This window comes from Phoenix dactylifera, chromosome 1 (genome assembly GCF_051530095.1).
Source record: "Phoenix dactylifera cultivar Ajwa chromosome 1, Ajwa_hap1_PhDact_Kaust_v1.1, whole genome shotgun sequence".
Taxonomy (NCBI): domain Eukaryota; kingdom Viridiplantae; phylum Streptophyta; class Magnoliopsida; order Arecales; family Arecaceae; genus Phoenix; species Phoenix dactylifera.
Genome location: NC_143190.1, coordinates 9389391 through 9410739, shown reverse-complemented (window position 1 = coordinate 9410739; position 21349 = coordinate 9389391). Strand labels below are relative to the sequence as shown.

Genomic DNA, 21349 nt, shown 5'->3' with positions numbered 1-21349 from the left:
ATTTATATGATTCAGTACTATGACATGTTGAGCATATTCATGAGTAGCATATATGTTGACTTGATTATTCCATATATGCTTCAGATGAGTTGATATTGATTGTGGTGATATTGATGATTTACTCCATATTCTCTATGTTGAGTTCATGTTCATGTTGTTATTGATCTTGAGATTTCATCTCGAGCCATGATTATATTCTGTCTCATGTGCATAGTACTCTCTACTCCACTCACTGAGTATTTATATACTCACTCCCCAGTTTGATATTTTTGATTGCAGGGCAGGTATTGTATAGAGAGGAGCAGGATTAGTGGTTGCCTGCTAGCTGTGCCGCTCCATAGTATAGTATAATGTAGATAGAGGTTTATCCCCTTTTGGTGTATTATAAACCTTCTATTATATATAGTGCATAGTTACAGTCATAGATCCTGTTGTGGATATGGGTTTGACCATGGATGGATTGGGAAGCAGGTATATATATGTGTGCAGATCAGTTGTGTGCCTGTGATAATGTATTGCTATATATTGTCCAGGTTTATATGTGACAGATTATGTGATTGCTGCTCTGACAGGTAGTGTGTTGTATGTATTGAGATAATCCTGACAGGTCACTATAGGAAAAGTGATCATTTTGTGCATGCATCATGCCAAATTTTTCAAGATTTATTGATGATTGATAGGTAGTAGGGTTCTACGCGGTAGCTGGTGGCCTTATGCCTACCCGCACCCTAGGACCGTCGCGGCGGCCCGCCGGGAATGGGGCGGGGGTCGTGACAAAGCTTGGTATCAGAGCCAGGTTAAACAAGAGTCCTGTCAGAGCAATAGGGTGAGTCAGGATTAAGTATAGCATTATACTATGGAGCATAGGATTTTTCTGTATATTAATTTATGAGTCATTTACAATTCAGTAAAATATATTATGGCTCTGTGTAACGACTGTCCTCTCTTTTTGACTCTTTTAGAGACATATAAAGAATACTTCCAAGGAGAATGGAGCCAGATATAGCATTGGATGCGGGTTCCGCACATGTGGAGCCCCAAAGAGAAAAATCTCCTCCTGCTGATAGACGGAGGGTTGATGATCAAGGAGAGATGTGCAGTTTGGCACGGGGGATCACGTGTTCCTAAAGATCTCTCCTATGAAAGGGGTAATGAGGTTTGGAAAGAGGGGCAAGCTTAGTCCCAGATACATTGGCCCCTTTGAAATATTAGATAAAGTTGGCAATGTATCTTACAGATTAGCACTGCCTCCAAACCTCAGCCATGTGCATCCAGTATTCCACATATCTATGCTCCGGAAGTATGTGCCGGATCCATCTCATGTGCTATCAGTGCAGGAAGTTATAGTAGAAGAAGATCTTTCTTATGAAGAACTTCCTGTCGCTATTCTTGATACTCAGATCAGGAAGCTGAGAAATAAGGAAATATGTATGGTAAAGGTCCAATGGCACCGGCACAATGTTGAAGAATGCACTTGGGAGTCGGAGCAAAGTATGAAGAGCAAATACCCTCACCTCTTTGAGTAATCAGGTAATTTACTCTTTTAAATTCGAGGACGAATTTTATATAAGGAGGGGAGGATGTAATAACCCCAAATTTTTTTTTATATATAAAGGGATAGAATAGTCCTTTAAAATTGATATAAGGGGTAAAATTGGAAGGAATCAAAAGTTAATGGCATAACTGTAGATCCGTTGAAGTGGCAAGGGCAAAATGGGAATTTTTAAAGTTTGATTTGACTTAAATGGGGGTTTGTCTGGCGGTGGGTTGGCTGAGAAGAGGGAATTGAGACAGAGAGGGAGAGGAGTTCTCAGGCGACAGAGAGGAAAAAAAAAAAAAAAAAGAAGAAGAGGGAAGGAAAAGAAGAAAGAAGAAGAGGAAGGGGATTCAAGGAGGAAAGGGATCCCGGTTGCACTTCCAGCTGAAGGAAAAAACGTAGATCTCCTTCCCCTCTACGCAAGGACCTCGATTTCCAAAAAAAAAAGGGTAAATATCCATCCCTATCTAGTCTTTTGATAACATTAGGCTATACAAAGGGTGAATATAGTCTAGAGGGGTCGGATAAGGGTTGTAGAGGCGGTTAAAAGAGGAAGAATCGGATTTTGACAAATTTTTCCGGCACTACGGAAAAACTGTGTCGAAGTCTCAACTTCGGCGAATTATTTAGGGGGTCAAACGACCTCCGATAGCAATGCATGTTACCTCTTTGGAATCCCCTATGAGTGTAGAATGTTAGGTAAAAATTTCATCAAATTTGGAGTTTGGAAAGTGGATCAAACCTAGGATGAAGTAACCGGCTGTCGGTCCGGGTTACTGTTCATCCGAGTGGGAAAATAGGGGATTTCATGCCATAATAGGGTATTAAGCCTAGATTAAGCTAAGGGGACCTTGTACTCATGCAAGGGAGTCCCTAATACACATAAATGGTGAGTTAATTAATTAAAAAGAAAAAGAAGAAAGAAAAGAAAAGATTTAGGGAACAGGGGAGTTGAATCAATTAAAGTTCCCTATATTATAATTGGCACGTAGATTATAGCCCTTGATACAAAACTAAATATATTGTAAATGCATGTATCAGTTGGGCAAGAAGCTAGGGAACAAGAGGAAGAAGTTCCCCACTGCCAGCTGTAGATTTTTGGAGGCGTATCAGGGCTGTGCCAGATTGACAGGTGAGTGGGAGTCATGTACTTTGCACCATGAGCATCCTTAATTCATTTTCATGAATGTCGCCAAGTGTGAATTGATTCCACTTGAGCATATTGATTGATATTGTAGTAGATTCCTCTATAATCTTGATTCTCCATGCTTGATTATTCTGTACATGCATTTGAGGGAACATTGAGAGAAATTACGAGGGGTTGATGAGTAATCAAATTGATTTCGAATTGTGAAATGATTTCTTTTGTAAATTGATTTCATTTCCTCTATTTTAAAGACTTGTGAGTCGTAGCTTGATTATACTCCTTTATGAGTAATGAAATTGGATCTGAATTGTGAAATGACTTCTTTTGTAAATTGATTTCATTTTCTCTATTTCAAAGACTTGTAGAGCCCTTCTCATGGTATATTGAGTTGCATTGTACTCCCGTGATTCCTCACTCCCAACCCTGATGTTAGTTATAATTGGGTCGTGGCCGAGTGAGTGGTAGTCTTGATTATGCTCCTTTTTAGTAGAGTATTGGGAGGGTGCATTATGGCATTTATGCATGGCTTGACAGTATCTGCAGGACACCTATAGTCGATGGGGTTGAACATCGGCCTTTGTGCACATAGTAGCCTTCTGGGTGGGCGGAGCCCAGTCCCTTCCTAGGGGGGACACGGCCCTAGGCGTAGGATCGGCCGGTCCTACGACTTATATTCTGCTTGCCGCCGGGCATAGTAAGACCCCGCGAGGTGCAGTATGGCTTTCCGCGGATGTAGAATTCCCGCGAGGTGCCGTTTAGTATGTAGATGTGAGATGGATTTCTGTTCTGGATACTGGCCGGCATTTATATGATCAGTGTGGTGTCTTATCCTGCATATGCATGTGACAGTAGGGAGTTGTTGCTGGTTCGCCTGGGGCGTAAAACCCACCTCCCGATAGCTGTCTAGCATTTATGTTATCGGTATGGTGTCTTATCCTGCATATGCATGTGACAGTAGGGAGTTGTTGCTGGTTCGCCTGGGGCGTAAAACCCACCTCCCGATAGCTGTCTAGCATTTATGTTATCGGTATGGTGTCTTATCCTGCATATGCATGTGACAGTAGGGAGTTGTTGCTGGTTCGCCTGGGGCGTAAAACCCACCTCCCGACAACTGTCTAGCATTTATGTTATCGGTATGGTGTCTTATCCTGCATATGCATGTGACAGTAGGGAGTTTTGCTGGTTCGCCTGGGGCGTAAAACCCACCTCCCGACAGCTGTCTAGTGATGATTTATATATTGGTGTGGTGTCATATTCGATGTATGCATATGACAGTAGAGAGTTGTTGGTGGTTCGCCTGGGGCGTAAAACCCACCTCCCGATAGCTGTCTTGTTGATGATTCAGCCTATTGACACCTGATTTATATGATTCAGTACTATGACATGTTGAGCATATTCATGAGTAGCATATATGTTGACTTGATTATTCCATATATGCTTCAGATGAGTTGATATTGATTGTGGTGATATTGATGATTTACTCCATATTCTCTATGTTGAGTTCATGTTCATGTTGTTATTGATCTTGAGATTTCATCTCGAGCCATGATTATATTCTGTCTCATGTGCATAGTACTCTCTACTCCACTCACTGAGTATTTATATACTCACTCCCCAGTTTGATATTTTTGATTGCAGGGCAGGTATTGTATAGAGAGGAGCAGGATTAGTGGTTGCCTGCTAGCTGTGCCGCTCCATAGTATAGTATAATGTAGATAGAGGTTTATCCCCTTTTGGTGTATTATAAACCTTCTATTATATATAGTGCATAGTTACAGTCATAGATCCTGTTGTGGATATGGGTTTGACCATGGATGGATTGGGAAGCAGGTATATATATGTGTGCAGATCAGTTGTGTGCCTGTGATAATGTATTGCTATATATTGTCCAGGTTTATATGTGACAGATTATGTGATTGCTGCTCTGACAGGTAGTGTGTTGTATGTATTGAGATAATCCTGACAGGTCACTATAGGAAAAGTGATCATTTTGTGCATGCATCATGCCAAATTTTTCAAGATTTATTGATGATTGATAGGTAGTAGGGTTCTACGCGGTAGCTGGTGGCCTTATGCCTACCCGCACCCTAGGACCGTCGCGGCGGCCCGCCGGGAATGGGGCGGGGGTCGTGACAATTATGCTAATCGATGTTCAATGAGAAGGAAAATTGATTCCTTAGAAGTAGATGAAAATCTGAAAAATCAGTTAATGAAACTTATGATAAATTCATCTTCAGAAGAAGATAGTAACTATTCAAGTTCATCGGAAGATGAGATCAATGAAGTTATATCTTCATCAGCAGAAGAACAAATAAGATCAGGAAAAGAATGTCAATGTAATATAGTTCAATATAACAAAGATTATTGGAAATCTTTGGTGGGAATGAAATCATTAAATGTACTGACAAATAGTCAGGAGGAAATATTAAAGATCATAGATCAGGTTACTGATCATAATGTCAAAAGACAGCTACTAGAATTTTTAATAGAGAAGAACCCAAATAACAGGGAATCATCAAAGTTGATATTACCCAATAAAGGATATCAATTTCAGGAAGTAATGAATAGATTTAATCATTCTAGAATAAAAGAAAAACCTGCTTCCTTACAAGACTTGAAATATGAGATAAACCAATTAAAAATAGAAATATCTATGTTAAAACATGAAAATAAGGAATTCAATGTTAGAATATCTAGCCTAGAAAATGCAAAAAAAGAGACTCAGATATCTTTTCCAGAAACTCAGGAACCAAATGATCTTCCTGAATACTTAAACATATTGAATCAAATAACATACCAAAAATGGTATATAAAGATAAACTTAGTAATCAATAAGGATTTTGTATTAGAAAATGCTAAGGCATTAATAGATAGTGGTGCAGATATGAACTGCATCCAAGAAGGACTTATCCCAACAACTTATTTCCAAAAAACAGTACAGACACTAACTGCAGCTGGAGGAAATAAGTTATCAATTAAATATAAAATACCAAAAGCACACATTTGCAATCAAGATGTTTGTATTGAAACATCTTTTATTTTAATAAAAAACTTAACACAAGATATCATTCTAGGAACTCCTTTCCTTAATGATATCATGCCAATCACTAAAATAGATAACACTGGAATCTATGCAGAAAACCAAGGAAAGAAGCTAATATTTCCATTTATAACAGACCCGCACACTAAAATGATAAATGAAATCAAGGACATCCTTATGAAAAAGGAAAATCAATTAAACTTTCTAAAGGAGGAAGTGGACCTTTATAATATAGAAGAAAAATTGAAAGATCCTTATAATCAAAATAGGATCAAAATGATAGAAAAGCAATTCAAAAATGAAATTTGCGATGAATTACCTAATGCTTTTTGGAATAGAAAAAGTCATCAGGTCAGTCTACCTTATGAAGAATCCTTTAAGGAACAAGATATTCCCACTAAGGCTAGGCCAACACAAATGAATCAAGAATATCTCAAACTATGCAAAAAAGAGATAGAAACACTTCTCAATAGAAGGCTAATAAGAAAATCTTCTTCTCCTTGGAGTTGTACTGCTTTTTATGTCAATAAAAATGCAGAAAAGGAAAGAGGAAATCCGAGGTTAGTAATTAATTACAAACCTTTGAATAAAGTACTAAAATGGATAAGGTATCCCTTACCAAATAAAAAAGATTTGTTAGATAGATTAAATAAGGCAACTATCTTTTCAAAATTTGACCTAAAATCAGGCTATTGGCAAATTCAGATCAAAGAATCAGATAGATACAAAACTGCTCTTTACGAGGTGTTTTGTGTACATATTTTTTGTACTTTCTTTTCTTTTTCTTAGATCCTTCTGGTTTTTCTTGCATGTCATATGCAAACTGGTGACAGAAATCACCTAATTGGTGTTTTTCTGTTTGTGATTGTTTCTTAATTTGTTTTTTAAGCTTTAGATCATTGCATATATTTAAACCTTCTTGAACACATACTCCTATGATCTGTCCATAAGTGTAGTGGTCATAGTTGATGTTTATTCCACCTTGTCTATCTCTTAAAGTCTTTTTGACTCTTGCAGCAAATAAATATGGTAATCCATCTATAAATTTAGGTTTCCATAATTCAGTATTAGGATCACCTACTTGGAATACTCTAGTCATAAAGGTATCTTTATACCATCTAAAATGTGTTAAAGTTGGACATTTTAGGTTAAGTAATAGAGTTCTCATTGAATCTCCATCTTTTAATTCTAATCCTACAAAGTATTGGATTATGGTAACACACAGTGCATATACTGCATCTTGTTCAGTGTCTATTCCTGGAGTGCCACTGCTAGTTGGCCTATCTGGCTCTACTTTTATAGTTTTTATATGTCCCAAAATTTCATTCTTTTGGTTTTCATTTAAATATCCCTGCCACCATCCTTTTAACTGACCTATAAACCCTGCTATTATAAATTTAACAATTTCATGATCAGTGTTTCCATTTTGCTGGCAGATTGTTGAATACATCATTATTCTATGTATTACATCTAAGATTTGTTTATCAGACATTCCATCTATGTTCCATTCATAGATGTGTTTTCCAGAATAAGAATTCTGATATGGTTCTTTTTCTTCATGTAGTACATCTAATGGAGAAGGCCTTTTATAGTAGTATTTTTCTAGTGGTCTAGGCTCATACTTAATAGGATTAACATTTAATTCATTCATTTGTTCTTCAAATTTTTCTAAGTCTAGAATATTTTCTTCTGATAATTCTTCATCTGAATTTATTTGAAGATTTTGTTCAATCATATTGCATAAGTCTTCCGAACTACTTTCATTTGTCTGTTCGCTATCAGGGTTAGTCCTAGAATTTCTATTGACTACTCCTATGTGAAATCCTTTTAGTCTTTCTTCAAGGACTTTGATAAATTCTGCATTTGGTTTTTGTAATTTAAAGTTTTTTACTTCTGGTGGAGGCTGAATAACCGGAGTCATTGGTTCCTTATTTTTCTCAGGGTTTTCCTTTAATTTTTTTAGAATCTGGATGTCTCTTTCCATATTCTTTTGTATTTCATTTAATTTTTTCTCTAGCTGCAATAATTCTGTTCCTATGCAATGTAAGTATGCATTTGTATAATTTTGTGCTCTAATAAGAGTATTTAATTCTCTTATTGTAACATGTGAATGTTCCATCTTACTTAAGTTGGAATAAGCCATTGCTTCAGTTGATTGAAGTTTTAACATTTGTTGCGGAGGAAAAGGTGAATTTATTATTTCATCCTGTATAGTTGTCCATGTTTTCTGGAGAACCGCGATTTCTTGGTTTTTCTCATTTGCATAAAATTTTAAAAACCAAGGGGTAAAATATTCTATCTTTTGATAGTATTCTAATTCCTCATAATATTTATTTTTGTAATATACTAATTCTAATGGAGAAAATTTTCCCAAATACCATACTCTAAATAGTTTATTCCTTTCTGACTGAAACTCTTCATTGAGTTTTCTTCTTATATAACTTCCTTGGGTGTAATCCATTAAATATGAAAACTCATTTCTGATCGAGTAGGAGATTCCTTACTCTTATAGATTCCATAAGGAATACTATTCTTACCTATATTTATTTCTTCTACTACATTTGTTTCATCAATTTTTGTTTTAGAAGTTGAAGGTCTTGTATACCCATCAAAGCTTCTACTTGACATTGATCTTCCTATCTCAGGAATTTTTACTTTTCTCTTGGAGTTATCAAACATGATCTCTACCGATCCATCTGTCATTTGTATGATTTGGTCTATATTTTCATTTATTACTGGTTGAGTTGGAATTACTTCTTCCAATGACCAGGATTCTGGAAAGTTTATTTCATTCCATGAGATTAACCTATTTGTGGCTATCCTAGTTGTTTGTAGGTTTGTATAGACTAGAGTCGTATGACCCTTCTGAGTATCTATTATACTTTTGGGTGCTAAGGTGTTTAATACTTTAAAATGAAGTCTATAGCTTATTGCTATCACTTCAGACCCTGGAATAAAATTATAACCAGATGTCATTATATTTAATTTTAAAGCTTCATAAAGATTTTGATCTGTCAAAGATAGACTAAGGTTGGGAACACAGTTAAAATATACTGGTCCATGGCACAGACTAGTTTCTACTACTGCCGCCAAAGATTCTTTAAATAAATTACATCTTCCATCTCTGATAGTTGACATTAAACTAGTATTATTTCCTAATAAGGTTAACGGTTTAAAAGCTACTTGAATCATTCCTATATGTAGGAATTGGTACTTTTTCTTGTATTTTTCAATATCCTCTTTTCTTAATAATTTAAGGGTTTGAGGTGTTCCATCTGTCTGGAACGTTTGTTCAATCGTTTTTATTATCATTTTTGAGGATAGACTGCACAGCAGCAAAGCAGATCATAGAGAAAGATATAAAAAATTTGGTATCCAAGCAAATTTTTGCTGGATGGCAGGCACAATTGTCTGTTTTTGATTTTAATATTGAATATATTAAATCAAAAGAGAATTCTCTTCCAGATTTCTTAACACGTGAATTTTTACAGGGATGATTCCTCTCAGAGGAACATATGCTCGGGGAAGAAATTCTTCTCGAGGAATCAGGGGACGCAGTGCCAATGCACTTCCCATGAATACAGCTAGAATTAAAATCCAAAAGCTAGAATTTTTATTTTATATACTATAATGCTGACATATGACCAACAGTTATCAAGTATCTTTCAATCCTTCTGTGTTTACTCTCTGAAAATAAATGCCAATCCATCAGGTTATTTTAACCTCACCCCCTAGTCTTATGGATAATTTTTATGTGAGATGCTTGTCAGAACCTAATCGCTGCAAAAGGTAGAGTTGGACAATACGTAGCCTTGGACCTCAGTTCATTCATGGCTCGCAAACATTTTAAGTCCTAAACGTAGAATAGTTTAGTAACTTTACTCTGAACTAGGAACTTATATTCCAAAAACCATATATCCTTTGGCATTTTGTCCAGTTGTAGTGAACCCACCACGTTAAAACAAGTGCTATGCAAGGGTATAGGAATCAATGCCGGTACCCATGCCATCCACCTACTGCATGGCATATGCCAAAGAAAAAAAATAAAAAAAAAACACTTTCTAAACCCTTTTTTAACTAGACATAATAAAAAAGGATTTACTAGATGTGCCAACCCATGCTAGGTGCAGGTACTAGACTTGAACAGTAAATGCTGGCCAACACTTGGAACCATGGTATTTATGAATGTCATCTGTTGGAGGGCCCTGGGGTACAAGCAGTTGCAAGGGATTTCTCTGTAATCCTCTAAATGCATCAAAGGTGCTTGCACATTGAAGGATGGCTAGCAAGATCCGAGTGGCAGAGATGCACAAACAACCCATGCACAGTAGGGGTGGTTAACTAACTAAAGAGTATATGATAATCCATATAAGGTGGTCACCACTACTAAAGCCTAATTTTGGATAGAAGCTTGTTAAACAAATTTCTGCTTGCATCTTGACACATGCAAATATCCAGGAGAAACTGAACTTAATTTACTAAAGCATTTAATGTTCCATAAACTATTATAGCTAATAAAAAAATACTGTTGCTTATTGTACAAAAGAGCCATCAGACGAAGAATATTTGAAAAACTTCTCCAACACTTTATATGCAAAATTGTACACCTAAACATGCAGGATAGCACATTTGAGGTTTGATCATGCATAAAGCCAAAAGGAATAAGCTACTTACTGGGAACTCACAAATACATCATCTTCTACAGGGTCACCAACACCATGATCAAATGATGGGGCATAAACTGATCCCTGTTAATCATCCATCAGCTCAAGAGTATTAAAGCATGGAAAACCCCATTTGCTGTACCTTCATATTCATAAACTAGTATTTGAATGCCAATACTGCACACGTCTCTAAACTAAAAAAGAAACATACGATGCAGAATATCATAGCCGACTACCAACATTTTGTGCATAGGAAACATGAGATATAAATTAATAATTTTTACATTAGAGAAGAAAATTAGAGGAAACATGTGCATAAATAGTGAATTACCTCATTCCTTAGAGCATGCAGACATTTTAGGAGCAGATCTGGATTGAATGTCCATGGGGCTGAATTTGTCAACTTTAGTGGTCAGTGCTTTTATACATATTCAGATCCCTAAAATGCAATGAACAAGCTTGTTGGACTCACCTCCTCTTCTAGCATGTGCTTCCTCTGGATTCTAACAATGCAAAGAGATCATTTCAACAGATGGCCTAACCTTAACAAATAAGAAACTTGACACAGCAGAGATTGGAGATAGAATTGGCTCATAAAAGAAAATCTAACCTCCATTGCATCCAGCTGGGAACGGTAAAGATGGAATCCATCCATTGGAAGTACCATACCAACATCATCATTTTGTGCAGCTGAATCCTTTTTCAAAGTTTTTTGGGACCAATGTTTGTTTATACGGCAAACTACTTCAGATGCCAGAGTGCTCTTGCCTGCACCGGGTGGACCAGCCAAACCTACAATATATCTGCTAATGGTGAAGATTTTTTTTCAGGTTCGACACTGGGTTAGCACGAATAGTTGGTACCAGTCATAAAAATTTTCATAATCCACCATAAGTCAAGAACTTAGTATGAGTGATCATTTCCACCTTACCCTCCTACTTCAGTATGCTTCTCCTTTTTTTTGACAAAGGGAGGGAGACCCACCCATTCCATTAGGCCAATTAAACCAACTACATTGAGACAGGGAGGAGAACCTCCCAAGCTAGAAACTACATAATTCGTGTGGTTTAATACAATCAACCTCACATCATTAATCAGCTCTCTATCCCTCTCTATTATTAATACCTTCCAAGCACCAGTACACTTTATCTTGGCCATGGTGCCAATAGAAAAAGCTATTTAAATCAGAGTCCATTACGACAACTCCATAAAAAGAAAATAAGATAACTAAAAGATTGGATGAAGAAAAATGAACTAACAAAGTGTAATGATATAAAAATGTTATGTCAAGAACAAAAGATGGACAGATGGTGGATTTGCATAGCATTCACAAAACTTAACGAAGCGCTAAAAAGTTTAGGGGGTTTTTCAGATTAGTCCTCAAATCTTCCATGTTTGTATATTAATCATCGTCTTTTCTGTATTTCTATTTTGATCCCTGAAATCATATAACTTATTGCATATATGTCCCTCAGGTTAACTTGAATAGATGATAATGGAATACTCTATTATATTCTCCAAAAGGTATTAAATTTATATTTTCTGGACATTTTTACCCCTTGCCCTCACACTTAACTGATCTGCTAACCCATGCACCTCCACTGTTGGTCCTCTAGCAGCCAAGTTTCAAGAAGAAGGCTAAATAAACAAGAGGGCGAAGTGAGCGAGAAAAAACTGAATCTCTATCTTCATTTGTTGTTAAGCCAAGTGCATATTTGTCCTACAATACTGGTTAATCTTAACAGGGTCGTTCAATGAAAACTAGCAAAAGGACCAATTTATACAAACAAATATAAAAATTAAAAAGGCAACGATATATATGCAAATATGTAAAACTTTAGGGACTAATCTGCAAAAAACCCAGAACAAGAATTTGGAGATGAGAAGTATGTAACAACATCACCATGTAAGGCAGAAAAGGTGTATTGATGGTGAAAAGTATACAATCTACCTACAATTAAAATATCATACATAACATTCTCATGAATTTTGACGAGGTTTATAGGAATGTAAGTTTTTAATCTTAGTTTGGCTATCCTAAAAATCAAATCTCATAAGTATCTCAATTTCATAAGTTAGTTTTCCATTAAATAGTAAAAAATGGTGTATTACACTCTAAACATGATAACTTAAAATTTATTTTTCCTTGATTCAATATAATTAACCGCAACTATACATCCAATGATCCTAAACAATATTAAATACTTTTAATGTTGCCTAATTTATTTTGTTGACATATGTTATTTTTATTATTTTGTGATTTTTACCAAATTTTTATTGATTTTTTGATTTTTCCATAATTTTCAGCTGAAATTGCCAAACGTGGAGCTGAGAGACTCATTTTGTCCAGCTGAACTTGCAAGAAAACCAGGCTATGGAAACTCTGGAAATGCATATGCCTGTCTACCACATCTATGAACACAAAACAAGAAATCGATTATCATGTGTACAGAATGTAGCCGGGGACATACCAAATCACTCCATGAATCTGTGGTTAGTAAGAAGGCCTATAATGGTATGAGAGCTTTAAGAGATAAAAGGGGTACCCTCCATGAAAAACATGAAGATAGCTAAGCTTGTCGCTGATGTCTGTCTGACCTAAGATGTAGCAACTTGCGTTTGTATTGATGTTGTGAGAAATGGGTAGCCAAAAGAAGAAAATTTAAGAGAGATCCTGTTAGTGAGATATCTTGCAAGAAATTGGTGGTCAGGGAGGGGAAAAACAGAAGTTCTGATCAAAAACTAATCATGATGATGATCTTAAAGAAAATTATGAAAAAGAATTGTGAGGCAAAAATAAGCATCCTCAATGGATTTCACTGTCTTCAACAGAAGGTAGGAGAAACTCCCAGCAACTATGGCTAACTATGTGTACAACCATTACATAATTATTAAATAGGCAAAATAAAGTATAGAACAAGATTATGCAACAAAAGAGATATCATCTTGAGCCTCACTGCTAGCTAATTTATATACGCTTTTATTTCTATTCAAGACATAGATCAGACATCTTTCAGTTTAATTGGTTTCAACTAGCAGGTATTGATTGAATAGTTACCTCTCTATCATCTGTAATTGGCAGCACTGAAGGCTGTGCTTTCATTTGAGATACTGTGAATGATCAAAAGTGCCAAAGAGTCCAGATCTCAGAAGCTAATTGTGTCATATGTAAAATTATGATAAATTTTAGCACAACCGTGAAACAGGCTTTTTCCTACAGAACACTTTTCCATACAATCCTACTACGTCGAGTAAGAGAAAGTGCTCTCCCATATTTGGCTAGAATTCAGTATGATCTCACATCCTTCTTATTCACAGTCATAATTAACAAGCTTCTTTTTTCCAAAAGATATTTGACCAGCACTTGCATTTTTCACTTTCTTTTTACTTTTTTCAGAAATTAGAAAAGTAGTTGATACATTAGCACTTAAAAATTTAAAAAATGATATTAAGCATTCCAATTAAAATATCAAAAGAAATATTCTTCCTGAGAATTAAATTATTCCATGACAAGAAACCACCTGTCAGTTCTGTTAAATATTCATCTCGAACCATTCATGTGCCTGAATGAATGGAGAAACCTTAACTTGTATACCATGATAATGCAATAAAAAAAATAAAATGTAAAAATTTTCTATAAAACAGATTAACAACATCCACAACTGTAAATCCATTCAAAGCGGTAGAGAAACTTACTTTGAATTGAGATCCAGCACCTTAGTTGCAGAGGAAAGAAGACGCTCAGTTAAAGCATCATACACTTCTTCAATAGACCTTGAAGTGTAAAAAGGATTTATTTTCTTTTTATCAAATCAGGATGTAAGGCATTTCAGCTAAACAAATGAAACCTTGACAAGCAAAACTCTGTAAGTGGTTGTCAACCACAGATTAAGAAGATACCATGAGACTAGGCTTATATTAGAGTTCATTCACCTTGAAAACCAACAAAAATGAATTTATCCTAAAAAATTATTTCATAAGTACAACTTGTTTATAAAAGCTTCATAGAAATAATCAATACAAAGGCACACATGCATGCATGCGGTGGCCCAAAATGTGCATTCATCATATTTAGTAGGTCACACCAGATAAAATACGTCAATTTCATAGCTTAAAAACTAACTTGCTCATCTGATATCAGACATAGATGGCACACCTGCCCTCCACCACTGGAACAGCTTTTTTCTGATAACAGAGAACCTAAAACAGAAAAGGCACATAAGATAACATGGTCAACTGATTGAAATCATAAATTTACAAAAAATTGAAATCATAAGATAACATGGTCAACTGATTGAAATCATAAATTTATAAATGATTCTCACCTTCTGGTTGTTTTGCTTAGAAAGAAGCCAGCTCTGACCTAGCATTAGTTGTGAAATCCTTTTGGTTGGAGAAAATAACCCTGGAAAGCATGGCCACTTGACATGCTGTCTACTTCTAACTGCCAATGACTCTGCAGGTAACAAAAGATCCTAAATTCAAAACATTGCTACAGAAAAATTAGAATAGGATGTATCTATATTGTGCAAGAGAGTGTCATCATTCATGAAGTAGTTTACCATTGACTTCCAAAATTTCAGCCAAAATTGAAACATTTAGGAAAAACCGGTCAGTATAGGCTGGACGTAAGACGAAACTGACCTTTCGAACTCATTTTCAGTCCATTTCAGTCCAAGTTTGGCCAGTTATTGTTGCAGACAAAAGTGTTTATGGATAGTAAATGCAACAATTTTCTGAGTGTTTAATATCATTTCATTCTTCAGTTTTTTAGCATGTGTAGTGGCCAGCATAGAATGCTTTGCTGTTCCTACATGTGTCATGACATGCTGAAACTAGAATTAAACTTTTTATAACAAAAAAGACTTTGGACTTGTTATCAAGCCCTACAACCCATGCCAAACTGGTATGAAATGTATGGGCTTGTACACTTGATAACCAATATCAACCCAGTGTTGAGTGCCAAACAAGCCCAGCATGGTACATGCTAACTGACATGGACCAGCATCTGGTGGCACCTAAGTCCTTGTATCCAAGTAATTATTATTGGTTTTAGGTCAATTTTATTTTCTCTTTTGAATTATATAAAGAGATACTTACTGATGGTTGATAAATCAAGTTTCTGAAAAAAAAAATTCCTTAAGATCAAATACAAGTTAAATTCAAACTTTCAAAAATTTATGTGTATCAGAACCATATGAAACTGCGGTCCAAATAAATTTAGGGGAAGTTATTTTTTTCTAGTTGTAAGACATTTGTTGGGGTTTCAATGTCTCTTAGGGAAAATAGGGGATTTTAGTATATTTTACTCTTCTATCAATTCATATAATTGAATGATATATTAAAATGACTTCTTTAGCATTTTTGTTAGTTTCTCATAAACCTTTATAAATATTTTTTGATAGTTTCAAGTCTTTCAGCCGAAAAACACTAAAACCATATCTCCAAAAGATTCCAAACAATACTAAATTCTTTAAAATCATGTGATACACACATACACATGCACACGAACATTCTTCACTTGTTATTTTTTTTCTTGTTTTCGCTTCTCTTTCTTATTTTTCCCTCAACTCCAAAGCTTGGACCAAAAGTTCCAAAACCACTGAAGCCATCAAAACTACGATTACTATAACTTGATGAGCTGGCCAAAAAGTTGAAACCTAAAGTGCAGTTTTGGAATATTGGATACACCATGTCTCTATAATCAAAAATATGAATGATCTTAAGATATGCAACCAACCATGTTGTTGCAAAATCAGGTTGAAGATGGAGTAGAAAAAACTGAGTATATGTTACATGATAATCCATAGTGCAAATTCAACTACATACAAGGAAAAGAAATTTAATCTTACATATATCTCATGCACTTAATCCAAATGAACGAATATTAATAGAACCCCTTTCTATAACAAGCTTTTGAAAGTTTACAGATGAATGAAAGGATCCAAAATCAAGGCATATGCTTTGTTTGTTATTTCAGGCCTAAGTAAGCAAGCCTAGACAAGTGGATAGTGACAAATGATCCTAGAGAAAGCAACATTCTAACATCTCTATACAAATACTTAAATTTTGCGACGGCAGAGCACCCTAAGTAGGTAGCAAAAAGAAAAGAATCTTGAAAATGAACAGTGAAAAAAAGGTAACAGTAGGAAATAAAAAGAGAATTCCTTCTTAACGGTATGTGCAATTACCATGATGGGAGAGCAATAAGCTAATCTAATTTTACTACCTTTCCTCACATTTCCCTGCATATGTATTTAAACATATCAAATGTGTGGATAAATGGAGTTAGATTCCCTGCTAAAGTACTTGTTACATCATCAAAATCTTTACTTGAGTGTGTGTAACAAGTAAATATTTTATTTGTATTTTTGAAGTTTGTTTATGGTTGTACATAAACAAGTTGTGCGGTTACTAGTATCCAAACTTACAGATTGAAAATAAGCGATCTATCAATAATAAAATTACAGGTTACATGTTAAAATCCTTATATTCTAACATTTATATAAAAATGGTAGGTAGTTCTTGAATAAAAAAGATATAATGTCTAGGGTCAAATGCAGCAATCCACATCGTGGATAGGTGAAGTCAAACATAGAAACCAGCATAAAGGACAGAGGCTTCAGCTTAATCTTATAGAGCAGAAACTAGAAAAGAGTGTTGATATTGCTTATCAACACTAACACAAACTGAATTGTGGATTGAAAATTACCTAGATTTTGAGAAATATATAAATCAGTTTAAGTTTCTTTTTGGTACCACATGATCAGTGCACAGGCTCCATTGGACAACTTCTTCATCACAACAACCTTTGGCAAACTTTGCTTATAGCATGTTCTATTTTTCTAGATTTCTTCCCAAACATGTTATCATTGTTGCCCGAAAGATTGAATCAGTAGTGTACATAATCAGCTGAACAACGTACGACCACATGAATTCACTCCCACGACCAAAAATAAAGGTTAGCCCAAAATAACTTATTATTATAGAATATGAAAAATCAATCACTTACCATTATAGAATATGAAAAATCAATCACTTATCATTATAGAATCTGAAAAATTTAAATCTAAAATTCCAATACATCGCTTATCTTATCCAAAAAAAACTTATTCTTATTATAAAAAATTAGCATAAGTTTGATAGCTAAATTATAAAAAAAAAACTAATTTGAACTGATCGTCGGCATCAATTACTATTTTACCATGAAAAAAACGATAAAGATAAAATTTAGTGTCAGTTTAAGATGACAAAATCAGTCAATCGAAACCCGTTCGGAGACTGATTTCAGCAAATCTTTATTGGATGAGAATTTAACCATCCATAACCAAAAGATTGATTGCATTGAAGGCCAAAGATTGTACCTTGACATAACGGAAAGGGAGGGATAAGAGAATAAAAACAAAGAATTGACCGATTCTGTGGCATAGGATATAACTGTGGATCTGAAGACCCATGACAGGAATACGGTATAACTCTGGGTACTAGAAATCATCAAATCCCCGTAGTATTGCTCAATGAGAGTGGAGATCATACCCAAGTTTAGATCAAATGGATAACATACCGGAGGAGGAACAGCGCCACAGAAATCCCCTGCTGTGCGACAGCGATAGCTCCATCTGCGAGAGAGAGAGGGGGGGGATGCGAGAGAAGGAGACAGAGCAAAAGAGGGAGAAGATAGCTCCGAAACCCTCCCACGACTTTGCCGCAGATGGGCGTTACAAGTGACGGAAGTGGCTCTATCCCCAAGCCATGGAGATAAGTATTTTCAGGGAATTTACTTTTGTACTGGTCCCGGTAACCTGGATGCCGGGACTAGCTGTCTGTTTTGCATAATATTTTTTCCCCGTTTTCTATTTTAAAAAATAAAAAAAATCAAAATAGAAAACATATTAAATTACAAAAATAGTTTTAAATTTATTTTTATTATGCTTACATCCAATAGTTAATAAAATCTACACTTACATCTAGTTAAATTAACGGTGTTAATGAAATCGTTTACCTCATGTAAGAAATCGAAATTTTTTTTGAGTTGAAATGAGGATACACACTTTTTTTTATAATGTCCTTGGATAGTTGCTACTTTGCTTAAGGTTATTTTAATTAATTTTAAAAAAAAAATTTGATATAGTATTTGAGTCTCTTTTTAAGGTTAAAAGTTTGGCTAATGTTCTGTTAAGTTAAAAATTAAAATATTGGATAAAAATAAACTTCATGAAGTAAGCGTAGGTTTTTCAAATTGTTGCATGTAAATGTGATTTATACTTAATCTCGGAAGGTTTTTGTAATTTATTCTAAATATTATAACTGGTATTATTCTTTTTTATTTCAAAAAAAATATTTTACTTTAAAAATTAATAAATAAAAATATATTTTTTAAAAAAAAGGACAAAGTCCATATATTTATTCATTTTTTGGTAGAATATATTTATTCATTAAGATAATGAAATAAAGTACAAGAGAAATAAAAAGATAATCTAATATATTAAAAAAAAAAACCATTCGCCAAGGAATCCGCTAAGGATTTTTAACTAAGAGTGCTTACATTTGGATTTTGCAACTGAGCAGCATAGAAAGATTTTTATCCCTTTTCCATCCTCAGAGAGACCAGTAAGAATCCTTAGCAAGGAAGAAAATGTTCTCAATCAGTTTGGATGTTTGAGAGCAGGAATCCACAATGACCTTCTTGTTCCATTCTAGCATGACGCCCCAACAAATAATGACAACCAAGTAATTTCACCCTGCCCTCAGCTCTGCTTTAACTTATTTCTTAGTATGTCGAAAGATAGAACACAGAACCTAGAAATAAACTAATATTCAGCAAGATTCTGAAGCAACTTCAAATTTATAGGCAGCAAGACAAAAGAGAAACATATACTCTATAGTAGCAAGCCACTCAGGAGGCATCCTATGGGCGAGAGAGAGAGAGAGTTGTCCAGGGCATTTCGAGATCTGTTGTTTACTGATTTCATTGGATGTATCCGTACTCGTAATGTATGAAATACCTGTTTTAGCCCCCCAAAAAAAAAAAAAACATATGCTCTATAGGTATCCTCTGCCATGTAACAAAACAAGCAAATTAACAGTCCCATTCACTTCTTTTTCAAGTTCACAGTTTGCCTGAATCCTGTTGCAAAAGATCAAGAAAAGATAACATATCCATATGAATAGGGAATGGGGTATGAACTCTCTCAAGCAAGAACATGTAAACAGTCTCAATTGAGATCCCACCTTCAATGCTACGAGCCCTTTCTCGGAAGGTCCCTCGAAGCGGGGAGTTTCATGAGCGCTACAAATTTGAGATGCTGAGGGAAGTCAAAAGAGTGAGAGAGACTAATTTGCCAAGCCCAAGAAGCATCACCGTGTCTACTCAACCAATCCGAAACGTGGGAAAAGAATAATTTTTTTTTAGATTAAGTTTTACAAGTACAAACCTTGTAGCCTTACATCTTCTTTACCTTCATCACCACTCACCATTGCCATATTGCAACCACCATCATTGACATCTTCGTCTTTGCCACCGTTGCTGCGACTTTTTATCATGTTGCCACCAACTTTGGTGCCTTTACCACTCCTGCTGTTGCCATTGTTATGGATCATTGCCACCGCTTTACAACGGCCACCAAAAATTTTTTTAAAAAAAAGATTAATTTGTTATTTGCAATAATAAAATAATATTTATTATAATATTTTTAAAAAAATAAAAATAGTTATTTTTATCTTTTATTATAAAATTAAATAAATGATGCTAAGTTTATTTCAAAGAATATTATAAATTAGAGACAAACATTTTTCATAAAATATCTGAGTTTCTATAGCTGGACACACCACAAATGTCACTACAACCGTTTGTCTCTCGATGACGCCAAACAATGAACTCCAAGTCCACTCTCATCGTGTGTCTCATAGTTGTTTCTAAGTAGATGTCAATTTAATTATACATTTACTTCTAGCTCAAAAGACTATGGTCATAGAGATTGAGAAGTATCTAATTGTACATTATTATTGCTTCAATTCTAAGTAGATGTCAATCTCTTGCTGAAAAGTCTTTGAGATACAGCTGTAAAATGTTAACCATCATCTCACTCTTGTTAGTAAGGAATGCGCTAGTTTGTTGATAAATCTAATCTGACGATCAAGTATTACAGCTAAAGTGGATAAGATTAAAACCCATCGATAAGTGGACCACTTATAGATCAATATGCCATTGCAAGCTTAGTATGAGAGCCCATATTGGCTTATGTTTAGCACCACATTGATTATACGTTAGAAAAATTTTGGATATTTAGATAGCTAATGAACCTAAATAATAGTTTCTATCTAACTATTTTGGATGCGATCCTAGATCACTAGATCAAATCTGGTATATGACCTATGTAAACTAAGGGGCACTGCAACACGAGCAACCGATAAAAGGAGAGAAAGGTATATATCATCAACCACAAAATCATACAATCACTGTTCAAACATATTAAATACTTATCTCACAACCTTATATTTCTTTAGGAGACCTATCTAATGGCCTATCTTTTTAAGGGCACTCTTGGCACAATCAACCGGGAGCATGGGGGGAGATACAAGGGAAGATGAGAGATATATCACATAACTATATAAATTATGTTTTATTAAAATTCTGTCTGATGTAACCGTAGGCAATATATACCTTGATAATAGCTCATATATATAACCTCACATGAGACCAATTTACAACTTAAACACCCTTCTCATATTAGAATTCTTGTTCCATTCATCTGTAGACCGTTGCTGCTCCTACGCCAGGATCCAAACACCAAACTGTAACTCTATCTAAAAGGCTTCATTGTTCTATTACCGTTACCCTCTGACTGCACTATCCCATTCAATTTACTAGAAAAACTAACTCCAACTCTCAAATCAATATATAACCTATTTGACATTTAGATTACAGTTCCAACACATTATATGATCTTTTCTGGCGATCC

General features: G+C 35.1%; 1 protein-coding gene across 6 annotated transcripts in view; it reads right to left on the bottom strand.

Annotated features, from left to right (window-relative positions):
* LOC103705979 (P-loop containing nucleoside triphosphate hydrolases superfamily protein) overlaps positions 1-18138 on the bottom strand; it is a 38514-nt gene extending 20376 nt beyond the window's left edge. For 4 of the 6 annotated variants that reach the window (XR_003385461.4, XR_015977375.2, XR_003385460.4 and 1 more), the window contains exons 1-8: positions 17953-18138; positions 14714-14844; positions 14545-14588; positions 14085-14162; positions 10999-11191; positions 10861-10891; positions 10720-10778; positions 10399-10472 (exon numbers count right to left, since the gene is read on the bottom strand). Coding sequence is in view for 3 of the 6 variants with exons in the window: in XM_008789906.6 (XP_008788128.1) it covers positions 10399-10472; positions 10720-10778; positions 10861-10891; positions 10999-11191; positions 14085-14162; positions 14545-14588; positions 14714-14844; positions 17953-18007 (665 nt within the window). In the remaining 3 variants the exon portion in view is untranslated. Of the gene's footprint in view, positions 1-10398; positions 10473-10719; positions 10779-10860; positions 10892-10998; positions 11192-14084; positions 14163-14511; positions 14589-14713; positions 14845-17952 lie in introns of all 6 variants that reach the window. The other 2 variants (XM_088720480.2, XM_088720473.2) reach the window with 2 other exon arrangements.
* Positions 18139-21349: the final 3211 nt, after the last annotated feature.